General features: G+C 38.0%; 1 protein-coding gene and 1 long non-coding RNA gene across 2 annotated transcripts in view; one reads left to right on the top strand and one right to left on the bottom strand.

The window, feature by feature from the left end:
• Window positions 1–2,582: 2,582 nt before the first annotated feature.
• The window catches only part of LOC133707523 (ankyrin repeat-containing protein ITN1-like), a 30,061-nt gene continuing 18,853 nt past the window's right edge, over window positions 2,583–13,790 (bottom strand). The window contains exon 5 of the mRNA XM_062133175.1: window positions 2,583–3,477. Coding sequence (XP_061989159.1) covers window positions 2,860–3,477 — 618 coding nt within the window. The 3' untranslated portion in view covers window positions 2,583–2,859. The remainder of the gene's footprint in view (window positions 3,478–13,790) is intronic.
• LOC133707528 (uncharacterized) lies at window positions 5,855–13,128 on the top strand. Its single transcript, XR_009845157.1, has 3 exons — window positions 5,855–6,412; window positions 11,105–11,522; window positions 11,674–13,128. It is a non-coding gene; the product is annotated as an uncharacterized LOC133707528 (long non-coding RNA).

The raw sequence follows: 13,790 nt of genomic DNA, 5'->3' as shown, positions 1-13,790 counted from the left end.
GAAAGAGTCAATTTATTGGATTTAAATATAAATAGATATGAATGTCAACTTCATCTACATCCAAAATGAGACTTTAGGTGGTTGAAAAGTCGCCTGCTAGTCTATAAAGGTACAATAATTAGACCAAAACATATGACCCATATAGTACGAATTGTAGTGATGAACATGATAGTTATAGATTTCTTCAGAGCTGCCGACTGTTTCCCCTGAAAGGGGATAGTGGATGAATCCAATTGGATGACTGATCATCTACTTCTCTATATTGATTATATCCATAAGTGTTATAGCCAAATTGATTGTTGCCTTCATGAGATTCATTTGAGTTCCCATTGCGCTTTGTGCCTAAACTGATAGAGTCAAAACTTAAGGCAACTGAAGAAACATCAGATGGGGTACTTTGATCATCAGTTGCACCTCTAATCCTCCTCCCATAAACAATCTTCTATTGAGCACCATGACCAGCTGTTCTTTTTTTAGGCATATACAAATATAGCAGATGGATTATGATAGGACGTTCATGTGTTGCAAAGTTAATGTTGGGAAGAACTAACGCAAAGATATAGAGAAGAGACAGCGTAATTCTATCTTTCTAATATAAATGTCTCTTTTAGTCATTTTATTTACCAATGAAATTTGATTTGAAATGTGAAAATTAGGGTTGTGTATTAAGTAATTAAGGATGTGTGTATAAAATTTCTCTTAAAAATATAAATAATAGAAATTGTGTTTATATTATTATTAAGCTTTGGAGAGAGAGAAAAAAATATTTATCTTCTCAATAATTTGTTGTTTGTAAGACCATCTCCAATGGAGATGTCAAATCCATGTGGAGGCTTTTACTGGTAACAAAAGATATATTGAGGCACTCCAACCCATAGGTCTTATCCTACGTGTAAATGACATATGGAGTTGGGCTGTCAAATTTTACAGAACAAACTCAACCTGTCTTTTTTATTTAATCATTATTTCTCTCTCTTCCTTCTCTCTCGTCTCTCTCTCTTCTTTCCCCATAGAGCTTCTCTCTTTCCTTTTCCGGTTCTGCATCTTCTCAGGCAATTGACCCACAAAATGTTGCTGCCGGTGTCGACTTGGACGTAGTCCTTCAACGGGGTTCTGATTCAGAGCTTTGCGAAGCAGAGACCGGCCTCGAAAGGGTGGCTGTTGCCGCCTAATTCTAGATCCACATAGATAAAGAAACAGAGAGGAGGCTCCGGCTATGGCACCGAGCGTCGTCGACATTTAACCCCGAAGTTTGAGATTGGACCAGAAGCAAGAAGGAGACTAAACCCCGAAGAAGAAGAGTGAATGATTTTCCAATTGTTAATGGTTTTCCGATTATGAATGGGAAGCACGACGGAGGAGGAGGAGGAAGCACTAATCTTTCTGGGCATCTGATGTTTCTCGTCAAAGAACCAAAAACAAAACCCAGAAGGAGAGGATAATTAAGGAATTAAGAAGGAGAAGTGGTGAAGGAGATGAAGAACCAGAAGGAGAATAAGTCGAGAAGGAGGAGGAGAGAAGAAAGAGATAAAAGAAAGTTAATTAATGGTAAATAAAATAATTTTAAAAAGAAATAAAATATTGATATTATTTGACACATTTATTGGAGAAAAAGTTGAACAAAAATAACATTGCCACATCATCATTCAAATTCAATTTTGACACACTTCAATTGACTATACCATTGGAGATGCTCTATCTAAACAATAGGCGGTTTAGTGAGCAAATTATGAGTCCCAATAGAAACTCTCATGTTTAAAGCACCAAAATAGTCCAAATTCAATTAGAAGTGAGAAAAAATAAGAGGTTAAAAATTTTCTAAATCATGAATTCATGCTTCCCTATAATTTTAGAGTTTGTTTATTATAGAAAATCAAAAAAAATTTCTCTCTTCAATCTGTCTAAACTAGAAAAATGTTAAGGGAAGTTGTTTGATCAGGATCGGGGGTTATGCAGGCTGCATCTAATGCCTAACTTCATTGTCCAAGACGTCCTTGATGATGCTAATGGCCTTGTAAGGCCTAGAGCTGTTGCCACAGCTATTTCTTAGTTTCTTTCTGTTTTTTGCTTTCTTTTCTGGGTCTTTGACCCCCATTGTACCAAAAAAAAGAAAAGAAAGTAATGTCTATTTTTCCCTAAAACCAACTTAATTAAGGAAAGCAGTTGAAGTTAAATTTAGCATCACAGTCATTTAAATTTCTGTTTTGTCTTGTCTGTTTTCTCCAAGTGCCGATGTATATTTACTGGACCAAATGCATTACCATCAGAAACCATTTGATGCCTTGCACTCACTGAAAAAGAGTAATTGATTGATTGATAATCCTAGCTAGAGCATTAATGAGCTTAATTTTGACAAATAAGCGCATATATATGCATACCTCTTACTTTCAAAACTCTTTCCAAAGCCTCCCGGGCAGTTTTGGCCATCCCAATTTCACTTATGAAAGAAAACGTCTCCCTCCAGCATGAGTTTTAGATAGCGTACAAAGCCAGTATGAAGAAAACTAAAGTCTTTTATCGTACAGATATGGATGAAAGAGCCAGTATGAAGCAAATTCCATCCTTAATACACAACACATTGATTAAAGCTGTTCTTGCACCCATTCTATTGGTACGTCCCCCTCAGGACAATCACTTGGAATCCAATATATTAATCTGTATTTTTATTGCCAAACAGAATGCAAACTTAAATAATCAGAAATTCAAAAGAATTTACATAGGATCCACAATCATATACTACATTTGAAGCCTCTTATCATTCTACTATGAAATGATCGAGCAAAGTTATTTTGTTTACACAAGTCATACTCATAATGATGTGCCGCACCTTCTCCACTTAAGCAAAACCAAAGATGAGCATCAGAGTTGAATCCATGGTTTGCCTTTCTTGTCAAATATTCCTGGTCCATAAGTTGACCCGAATATCTCAATAAGGAGGGGAAATTGCAACCATATAAATGAGGCAACTGGAATACTCGCAACAAAAATGCAAGGAACAATGGCCCATGAGTATTCTTCATTAAGCATAATGAGGAGGGCAGAAGAAAAGGCAATCATCATGGTGGCAATAGAGAGAAAAAGGGCGAAAAGTCCTATCATCATCTTTGTTGGCAAATTCTTGAGAAAATCATTTTCTGCATAACGTGATGTGAGGATTCCCAAAAATAAAATGACTGAAGTTGTGGAAGAAACGAGTGATAGAGTATCTGAAATTATGAACACCAGAAACAACTTCTTAGCTAGAAACATCGGGTAACCTGTACTACCATTGTTTCCACCAGGAACTGTAAATGCTGCAGCAAACATAATGGTAACAATGAGAGCACCTACAACTGTACAAGAAGTTGCTGTCCCTTTCATTGAGACTTCTGCCTCCTCTTTTAGTTTCTCGTGATTCTTAGTAAATAGTTCATGTGGTGTCATACCATCTGAATTTTTCCATTCATGCAAGTCCTCAGGTACAAAATCCCCCACCTCCTGCATTTATATTGGGAGGTTACATTATTGAAATGACTTAAGCTACATTAGAGTTAAATCTATAATATTTATTTTGGCCATTGACCTGTAGGTTTTGTAAGAAGAAGAATATACAATTTGACCAAACAAGAAGATGACAAAAATGACATAAATAACTACCGACATGCACGTCAAACAAGTGTTATGGTCCATAGAATAAATAAAACAGGAAAGTTTTTTTTTTTTTTTTCAATACATGTATAACATTTTGATATACTTCTATGTAGCAATGTCATCCTTAAAACTTCATACATGGATGTAAGGTTTGTAATTGAGGATCTCCATATTGACTTGAAGCAATCCCCAAAGTCGTGGTTTGAAAGGTTTACAGTAGATATTATCAAACTAACTTAGATTGTAGTGTCTTCAAAACAATAATAAATAAATAAATATACAAAAAACCAAAGTAGACCAACAACTCATAGTTTATGGTCCGAACGGGAGGAATGCATTGCAGAGATATATATATTATATAGCCAACGAATTCGAGATGAATACCCTTGGTTGGTTGAGATATTTCTTAGGAGCTGAGGTAGCTAGATCTAGATAAGGAATTTCACTATCGTATAACAATATGCGTTTTAACATAAACAAAGACACCTAACTGTAAACCCCCTGGACTCCCATTAGGATGAAGCTGGGTACACAAATCAAGTTTCAAATGGGTTTAAAAAAACAAAATAAATAAATAAAAATAAAAAAGGAAGAAGAAGAAGAGGAAGAAGAAGTGAACTCCCCACACTCAGTGACGCATATGAATACATTTTCCTCGTCCCGGCAAACAAACCTAGAACTTGCATCAATTCAAAGACAAAGTACAACAGAACCAGTAACTAGGTACAAACATACCTCGATCTAAACACAGAGAAAGAATGGCCAAGAGCCAAACCCAGACAACAACATGGAATATGAACAACATAAAACATAGACCAAGGCTCAAACCAGGAGAGCCTGAACCACCTAAGCCACAACCGAGCTAACAAACAAGACGCCACCACAGCAATGGCATGATAATGCACAACAGGAGCTCAATTTTTCAGAAACACCATCAGACCAGAGTCGCAAGGCTTGAGAGGTGCCGATTGCGACCTCGATTGCGAACACTTGAAGATCCTGATTCCAGATACATAATAAGGAGCATCCAATCTCAAATCGTCTCCAAATCGGAGAGGCTCTTCCACCACTAAAGAGATCATGACACTGTAGCAAGAGAAAACGAAACCAGATCCACAAAGCGGATCGACATGACACTATGACAGCCACCCAAAGGGGTGAACGGTCCGATATTACAGTTTCGGCATTTAAAATTTTCAAAAACGAGCCGGTCCGGGTTCAAAATAATGGGAGATGATCCCCTAAGCTCCTTATCTAGCTGAGCTTGCTAAGCTTTTCATCATAAACTTCCACGTGGTTAAAAACACATCTAATGGCTGAAGTAAGACCAAAAGCAATGTTATCTTCTTCTTCCGCCTGCTCTCTCTCTCTCTCTCCTTATTTTTCCAGATCCGGTTCCTTTAGTTTCAACGCCACCAAGACCATTACTCTGTTATTTGTTACCCTCAATCTCCAATTTCTTGAAACTTCCGTGCACAAAGTACTCTTCTTCGACATACTTATCTCTCGCTACACCCTCCAATGCATTCAAATTCAACTGAACAAAATTTCAGATTTTGCTTTCCTTCCCCAAATGGTGTAATTGAGGAAGAAAGATGTCTGATCTTTCAAAACCTTGATCCCAAATTAATTCAATTCGTCAAATCATCCACAGTTACTATAAAAAAAAAAATATCCACACTTTGAAGATCGAATTGCCCAGAAAGCTTTCATTCTTGGTTCTTCTGATTTGATGTTTAATTGTTGTTTAATAGCCAAAAGGGGTTGTAAATTCATATCCTACCCATCTCGAAAAATAGAAGATGATGAAATTGAAGCATAAGAAAGTTTATTCCTTTAGAGGAGGAGAGAGAGAGAGATCTGCCAAAAAAGAAAAAAGAACATCTGTTGTGATGGAGGACAAAAGACCTAATTTCTTCTTAAAGCCTCTCTGAAGTGAGTTCCGATTTGGCAGCGAATTTTTCTTGTGGCAGTACAGAGCAATGTAGAGGTCAAAGTTTGTGAGGAGAATCAAGCAGCTGGAAGGAGTTCTAGAGAAGATGAGAGAGAGAGCGTTTAATTTTTTAGCCACATGGATTGAAAAAACAGTAAAGATAGTGTGAGAGTCAATATGAGCCGTTAGATGTAATTATTTACACGTGTCACTTTGTAGTAGAAAGCTTAGGAAACTCAGCTAGATAGGGAGCTCAGGAGAGGATCCTCTTCGTATAAGTCATAAACGGGCTAGTCCCGATCCTTAATTCAATTATACTTTCTTCCTTTTTTTCGTTAGTCTTCTTCCTTATTACTTTTGGTCTTTTTCTTCAGAATACAAATTCTTTTTTCTTCTTCTCCATTCGATGCATACTATGTGACTGACACTTTCTCCTCACTTTCATTCTATCACAGAACCCAGTCCAGAAATGTTCTTGAACCCATAAATTGAGAAGATCGACGACCCCAAATCGATGAAAACAAATTCTCATTCTCTCCCTAAACAGCCTTCTCATTACTAATCCCTACATTGAAAACCCAAAAATCCCAAACCGGAAAATCCCCAATTCTATCCCGAAACCCTAACCCCAAAACGAAGAACCCTAATCTTAATCCCTCATTTTCCATCATCGAAATCTTCAAATTCCATCAATCTCTTCTTCCAATCTAAACCTGCTGGAAAAATTTCTAAATATCAATCTCCACTTGCTACGGGCGATTTTGGAATCATGGACACCATCGCCAACCAACACTTTGCTGATGGCTGGGAAAACAAGAAGGAAGTCGAGGTATTTCCCCTTGCTAAGAAGTAAGTTCTATATTTCTATGATAACCTTAGATATACAATGTATATGTTCTCGCTTAATCCTCTGTCAAACCCTAGATTTCCAGCTATAAGCTTTTATAAAAGATGTCTGAATGAAGACTTTGGTTTTTAACTTTTGATTAAGAATTTGTGTGCCTGTATGTTGTGGTGATTTGCAGCTACACATTTTGGTTGGCTGCACGAATTCGGCAAATGCGAAAGAGTTGATACCGGTGTCTGAACATTAGGCTAGTCAGGCTGGGCTTGATTTAGAAACTCAACAAAATAGGTCCAGAATCCCAAAAAACTGGCCAAAAAATAAAACAGAGAAAACCAGAGCGAGAGGGTTTTAAGACAGTAAATAGAAACTTAGAAGTACTCAAATATGAATATGCTAGATTCACATATTCTTTATCATATTCTCTTTAGAAGCTTGGTTGGTCGACGCATGACTTAGCTGCTCGAGTGGATCTTCTAGTAGATTGGGTCTATAAGTGATGATCCAAAATGGGGATTGATGCAGCCAGATATGATGATACATCATGTTGCTCTCTTGATAAAGAGTTCCATTTTTTCTTGGAGGGTGAAATTACATACTGTTTTTTGGATGAAAAAAAAAAATCACACCCATGTTCTTGTACATATTCATTGAAAAAAATACGCATGAAGGGGGTGTGGTAAAAAAAATTGTGTCACTTTTAGTCTCTTTTTTCTTTGACTAATTTAGTTGTCAGAGTTGGGATTCTTGCCACTAAATTAAGGTGGACTTTATGGCTCGGAGACAAGTTTTGTTCCACAAAAGCTCGGCTTTCTGTCTCTTGAATTGAGGTTTTTTGTTCTTTTTTTTTTTTTTTTTTCAAACATAGGAACTAGGTTTAAGGCAGTAGTCTATAATGGGGAGCAAATGTTGGGTTCTATAACATTGACGGATGGAGGTATGGAGGTGAACTTTTTTAGTTGGCATAATTTCTTGGATTTTGTTTAGAGAGTAGTAGCATTGGCGATTGAGCAATATTTGGGTTCTATTTTCTCACGTTTCACCTCATAATTTTTTATGTCAGAGATCTCGGTCTCTCCCATTTAGCATATCTTGTTTTCTTGTTTTGTTTTGGGTTTAGTTAGGGTGAGTCTAAAGTTATTACGGTAAAAAAACTAGAGATGTTGCACATCTGCTAGGGTTGAGAATATGCTAGGATTTTCTAGCCATTCTAGCAAATTTAATGAGCCTTTGCAATGGCTGAGGATATGGTTGCTCGTCTATCGATGACTCTGATATATACCAAAGACTCGGTAGTAGATTTTGGATAGGTGGAAATGGCGGCAATCGCCAAAACCTACTTCTGCTTGGTTGGGAGAATGCTGATCCGGAAACCCAAGACCACAAACGCTACTCGGAACATTGGCGGCAGTGTGGGGGTTGAAAGATTGAGTGTCAATTACTGCTTATGACGATGGTCGCTTCTTGTTCTAATTCAAGAGACAAGAGAAGTGCAATCGTGTGTTTCTTTGGTTGGTCCATGGCACTATAATGGTGTATGGTGGTTCTTGGTCAATACGACGGCCTGGGGATGTGGCAACAGTGCCATTTCAGACATCGAAAACGTAGGTGGTGGGGAGGAAGCTGTCATCGTGTTCGAGGACAAAAGAGTCACTTATCCTACTGGGAAAGTCCATGGGCTAATTTATGAAGCGGGATTAGGTTGCTCTGAAACACTGTAATGCTACACAACATTTTCCAGAGGTGGTCGATGTTCGGCGGCGACTCTAGACGACGAGGTCCTTCTAGTTTTCTTTAATGGTTAAGGCGGAGTTGGATCTACAATATGAAAAGTTCAAAGCATTGTGTCAGGCTTGTGTATGGTTCAATCATGGTCTTGAATGGTGTAATCAGTTTTTGATTCAACATGCAGGCAAATCAAAGCCGACAGCTGCGGTGGTACCAGTGATTGGTTCTAGGAAGGATAATGTACAGTTTGAATATTCTCAACTTGCCAAACTGATTCCATCTGATGGTGGGGTATTAGTTAGAAACGGTTTCTAACCCTAATCTTGTTGAGGCGATAGAGGCTCAGAGGGGGTTAACTAGGGGCAACGCTTCTTAGCTAGCCTCAGATTACGCTAGTGCAATTATTGGGCTTCTGATTAGAAGATGTATAGGCTATCCTAGGCTGGGGTGTTGCAACAGCGGTAGAGCCCCCGTTGGTTGCTCAAGTGTCTGATCTAGAAACTCAAACTATAGAGGTCCAATATGAAGCACATGTGGAGATAATCAAGCCAGGTAAGAGAGCCAAGTTGATGGATGCGGCGCTAGTTGCATCTTCTTTGGAATTAGAGGAAGTTTTCACCATTGATTACAACAATGGAATAGTGCATATATCACAGGTTAAGAAGAGGAAGGGAATACTGAAAGGTCGAAAGAACAAAATCAAGGTGATTGAGAACGGGCCTAAACCAAAAAAGAAGAAGTTTCTCAGGAAGCTCAAGCTAATTGATGAAGTAGAGGTGGAAGAGGCTACGGGTAATGCAGTGGAGGGTGTTGAGATCTTAAATGGGAGTGATTGATGAGATGACACCAAAATCTATTCAAGTTTGAGATATGTTGTCAAGGGTACCTATATTTCTGTGTCATTTGGTTGTAACCATAAGTTGTGTTGGGTAGTTTCTGGATGAGCTTCATTATTATTAAAAATATTTATTGCTTAGATAATGACTCTTTTGTCAACTTCACTGAGATGAGTCATTATTTATAATTTTCCTGATCAATGAATGAGTTGATAAAATTCTCCAAAAAAAAAAAAGTGAGTTTAAAATTGAAATTCATTTCGAAATGTTTTTATTTAATGCTATTTGGGGTTCATTTGTGTGAGACCCCTGAATTTTTCAGTGACGTAATTGGGAAATTTCCTAGTCCCCGAGGACATGAGGAAGTGATAGCACCATTTACTTAGTGGAACCTTAATAATGATTTCTTTTAGATTTATTTTGTGAAATTAGTTTTCAACAACCATACACTTGCTAAGGTCCTTCTAAACTAACTATGCGAGTTTTACATTGTTGGAAAGTTATCGATTTCACTAGCGTGTACACCTAAACGGTTCATGAGCTGGAGTTAGACAAAAAAATGTTACGGGTTAGCAAAGTGCAAGGGTGATTGGGTAAATTGACAGCCCTGCTTATATTCAAGACCAGTTAGACCATACTGGTTAAATCAGCATCGGTTCATTCGCTAACCCACTTGATCCATCGGCTTCACCATTCCATATCTATGCCGTCCAGAGCCCGATCATTGTAAACTTAGTCTCCAGATTTTCGTCTCAGTGATGCCAACGTTTCTGTACAATGATTACGTTTGAGTCTATCAGCTGCTATGGAGAATGGATGCATGCAAACTCAGATTTTTGGTGAATTCTTACCGGCATTTCCAGCCAATTTTTGGGTTGATTGAGGTATCAATCTTCCTCCTTTCCTCGATCTCTAAGCGTGTAACCAAATGCATTATGCTTTTAGTTGATGGTTCATGAAAATGCTACTGTAGCAGTTCGTCCAATGCAAGTTCATCTTCGAAAAGGGAGATTTTGACCTCTTCCCGAATTGCTGCTGTCAGCCAACTTCGATGGCCAGAAACTGTAAGTTTGAGCCTTTGTTTCAGTACGACTTCTTCATGAAAGTTGTTCGAAATTGCGTCTTCTATACCTTGCTCGAAAATCATGGTAATCCAACGGTTAATTAGTTCTCAATCAAGGTGAGACCGCTTACAGTTCAGTGAAAATCCTGTTCTAAGATACCACTGATATTTGATTCTAATTCGTGTTTGCATGTCCAATCCTCTTTCAAATTCCGTTTCTACTCAGATTGGGTCATGTTTCTCCATCGACATTTGAGTTAATTTCATGAAGTTTACATCTCCATCTTAAGTTCACACAATTGATTTTACAGTTGGTAAGTTTTGCCCCAATCTGTTGAATTCCATCTTTTCTAGTTAAATTATCATATAGAATCTCATATTCATTAAGTTTTGTGATACTTAAACTTACCATTTGCACCTGTTATGACTCGGTCTTTCCCTTTATCTCATATCAAAACCTTGTTATGGCTTATTCATACTCAAAGTTCATTCATATCAGAACCTGACCTTCTGGACTTTTACTTATCAAATCCATATGGCTCTTGATTGTGTTTTTGCTGAGATTTTAGTTCATAAACCTAGACATGTCAAGAATCCATCACCAACTGGTTTGATGTCAATCGGAGTCAAAATGAATTTTTGACAAATTTTCTAAGTTGATAAAATGCAGCTGGAATTTTTAAGAAAAACTGAACAGTTCAGGCTCTTTGCATCCATCTTTTCCCTTACTTCTCGAAAGCCAATTTTCTTGAAATTTTAGTATGTTGTACCTTGATATGTCAGCTTTAGTTCTGGAAAGTTTCAAGTTCACTGCTGTTCAGATGAATTTCTAATAAATCTCCAATTAAGCATCATTAGTTCCTACCTCAAACTCACTTGTATCTGCATTTGCCTTTTTAATGTTAAGGGCTATTTTAATTGATACTCAAAGGTGCAGACGTATATGGAGTCTCATATCAACTTATCTCATGTTTCGATAAGTTAGTACTACTTTGAAAAAGGTTGTTAAGTTGGAGATGAATTATAAAGGCCGGTCAAGTGAATTGATGATTTATCCAACTTGGTAATAGGATGATGAAGCATGGAATCTGGTTGCACAAGCCAAAGGCTGAGGTATTGCTTGACCTGGAATAACATTCGAAGCACTTTGATTCGAGGTACGGAGGCTTCACCCTAGTTAGTGCTCTTATGTTTCCTACATTGTTTTTATGGTTTGAAGTTGTTTTTAAGATTTAACACTTGAGTTCATGAGATGACTTGAGAGTGAGCGGGGCATAGTGACTTCCATGGGTTTCGATCCCCTAAACCTCCAGAGGGGCTGTACGGACGGGATAGTGTCTGACATCCTTTGAGGTGTGACACTAGATCTAGGTGGTACGGCGTAAATGGACACTCTCGCTACTCTTCACCTGTTGTTGAAGATTTAAATCTTTGGTGAGGATGTAGTTGGCTAGTATTAGACCGGTCATCATGTTTGATTTTACCGAGGTACTCATTCGTTTTCATATGGTTTCACATTGGGAGTTCTTTATTTAATTTTATTATATTTTACTCAACTGGCGCCAATTACTATTTGGTTTTCAAACCTAGCTAGGGCTGATGTTTGAGCAGCGAGGACGAAATCTCACCCCTACTATAGTTGGTCTTGCAGGTACTGTGCACGAGGATTGAGGAGGATTTCGGGAATGAGTTGGGTGCTACATTTTTCTTTAACTATTTGGTATATTTACCTACACATTTTATTCACCTTTATTGAATTGTTATTGTTTGATGGAGGTTGAGTGTTATCTGTTTGGACCCAAAATGAACATTTTGGCCTAACAAGGCATGTGTTGGAGAAATTGAGCCAATGTCAGTGGCTCAAGCTATATATTGTTGACAAGCTCGAAATATATATTTAGAGGCTAAATAAAGCCTACTATGGAAGTATGACAAGTCAACTTTAGCATATTTTCCTACTTCGGCTAGGAAAAACCGAGCTAGACAAGGAAGGAGGGGTGGCAGACTGACCAAATGAACTTGAAATGAGCTGAAACTCTGTAGATCCATTCTAGACAGCCCAAGGATCATTTCTTATGAAGAGTGCCAGAGATATTTTAGAGTGGAAGGCCTTCAAACAATCAGTCCAATTTTCTACAGAAGCAAAACTGGAAAACTGGACCTGTAAGAGGTCCAGCAGCATTTTCGGCCCAACCACATGGAATAAAAATCTGAAAATTTGTCAGGATGATCTACACTCATAGTGGAACATTTCATATGCAGAAGTCGAAGGCATATAATGAAGTCTTGTTAGAGAAATAATTGAAGGAATAAAGGGGCAGAAACTGACCTAAAACCAGCTCAATATTCACATGTTCATGTTTCCTACCCACATGAAGAAAGCTAGATGCTTTTCTTTTTTTCCTTGGATATATTTTTCTACTACAATCTCTTTAATAGATCATCATCACTTCCATGTTTCTACACCTTCATGCTTTGCTTTCATTTCATCATTTCTCTATCTTTTCCATATTTTACAAACCACTTTCATTATTTTTCTTCCACTCTTCTTTTTCTTCCCTATATAAACACCTTCTCCTCTCATTCTAAAAGACACATTCACATTCAACAACAACATCTCTAAGATGATCTAAGTTCTCTCTAGAGCAAACCTCTCTAAGAGCAACTCCTCTCCCTCTCTTTCTCTTTCTCTTACCGGTGATCACACTCCTAGTCCTAGTCTTCTCAGAAGCCGACTTTCAGTGCCACCAAACCCTCTGTCAACGTGCTTCGGTCCTAGTCTCCTCGGGAGCCGACGGTAGTGCCGCGACCACAACGGTTACAGAACCAGCCAAGCAAGGGTAACGCCCTAGCAACCCAGCCAAGCTAAAGTCACGCTTTAGCAAGATCTCAACATTTCCCGGTGATGTCGCTCTGCTCGATCTACAATATTGAGTATCGATTGTGTTAACAAGAAGAAACTTCAGCAAAGTCCTCACCACGAGGCAGAAAGAATCCCCACGACGAGGTTGGTGCTCTCCTCGTCTACAATCGCTTGAAAGAAGTCAGGTTAAGGGACACCCCCAACGACCGCACCCGAACGGTGCTGGCACGCCCGCGCAGAAAAGAGACTGTTGACCAGCTGCAGCAAAATTGGAGCCAAACATTATCTTGTTTTTGTCAATGTTTGCTGAGCTTCTTAACTTTGTATTCAAATGGTTTGAACCAAACTTGAATTTATTTTCAATGTTGTAAGTTGTTGATTAAGCTTTGTTTCACTTAAGTAGTTATGTTTGGAAAGCATTCAATTGTTTAGTTATAATGTCATTTTAACAAGTAAGAATAAAGTTTTCAATTTCACCTCGCTTTAAACTCTACGTTTTCCGCCAACACTTGTCATTTCATTTCGTTTTTTTTTAGTTAAATTGCCTTGCGTCTCTTTAGGACATGAGTTAAGCTTGCTTAGCTTATGCTTCTAAAGGTTCGCGGCACTGTAACGTAACCAATTTGGAGAGGTGCAAATTGGGGCGTTACAGTTTGTTTTTCTACTTATCAATTTGGGGTCTCAATGTTTTTATATTAGTTTTTCAAGGTTGGGGGTGGGGGTGGCTCTCTCAATGAACTAATCAGAATCAAATAAAATTAGTTAGTTTGGTGATTTTGTGATAATCCGATCTTTGATGAAATCTTAGTAATTCTCATTGAAGTTCATAAACTATTTTTGTACTACCAAAAAAAAATTAAAAAGTGGGTAATTGAAATGTATACCGGCCAGCG

The sequence above is a fragment of the Rosa rugosa genome, chromosome 4, assembly GCF_958449725.1.
Source record: "Rosa rugosa chromosome 4, drRosRugo1.1, whole genome shotgun sequence".
In the NCBI taxonomy this organism is placed as follows: domain Eukaryota; kingdom Viridiplantae; phylum Streptophyta; class Magnoliopsida; order Rosales; family Rosaceae; genus Rosa; species Rosa rugosa.
This window is presented reverse-complemented; position numbering and strand designations above follow the sequence as displayed.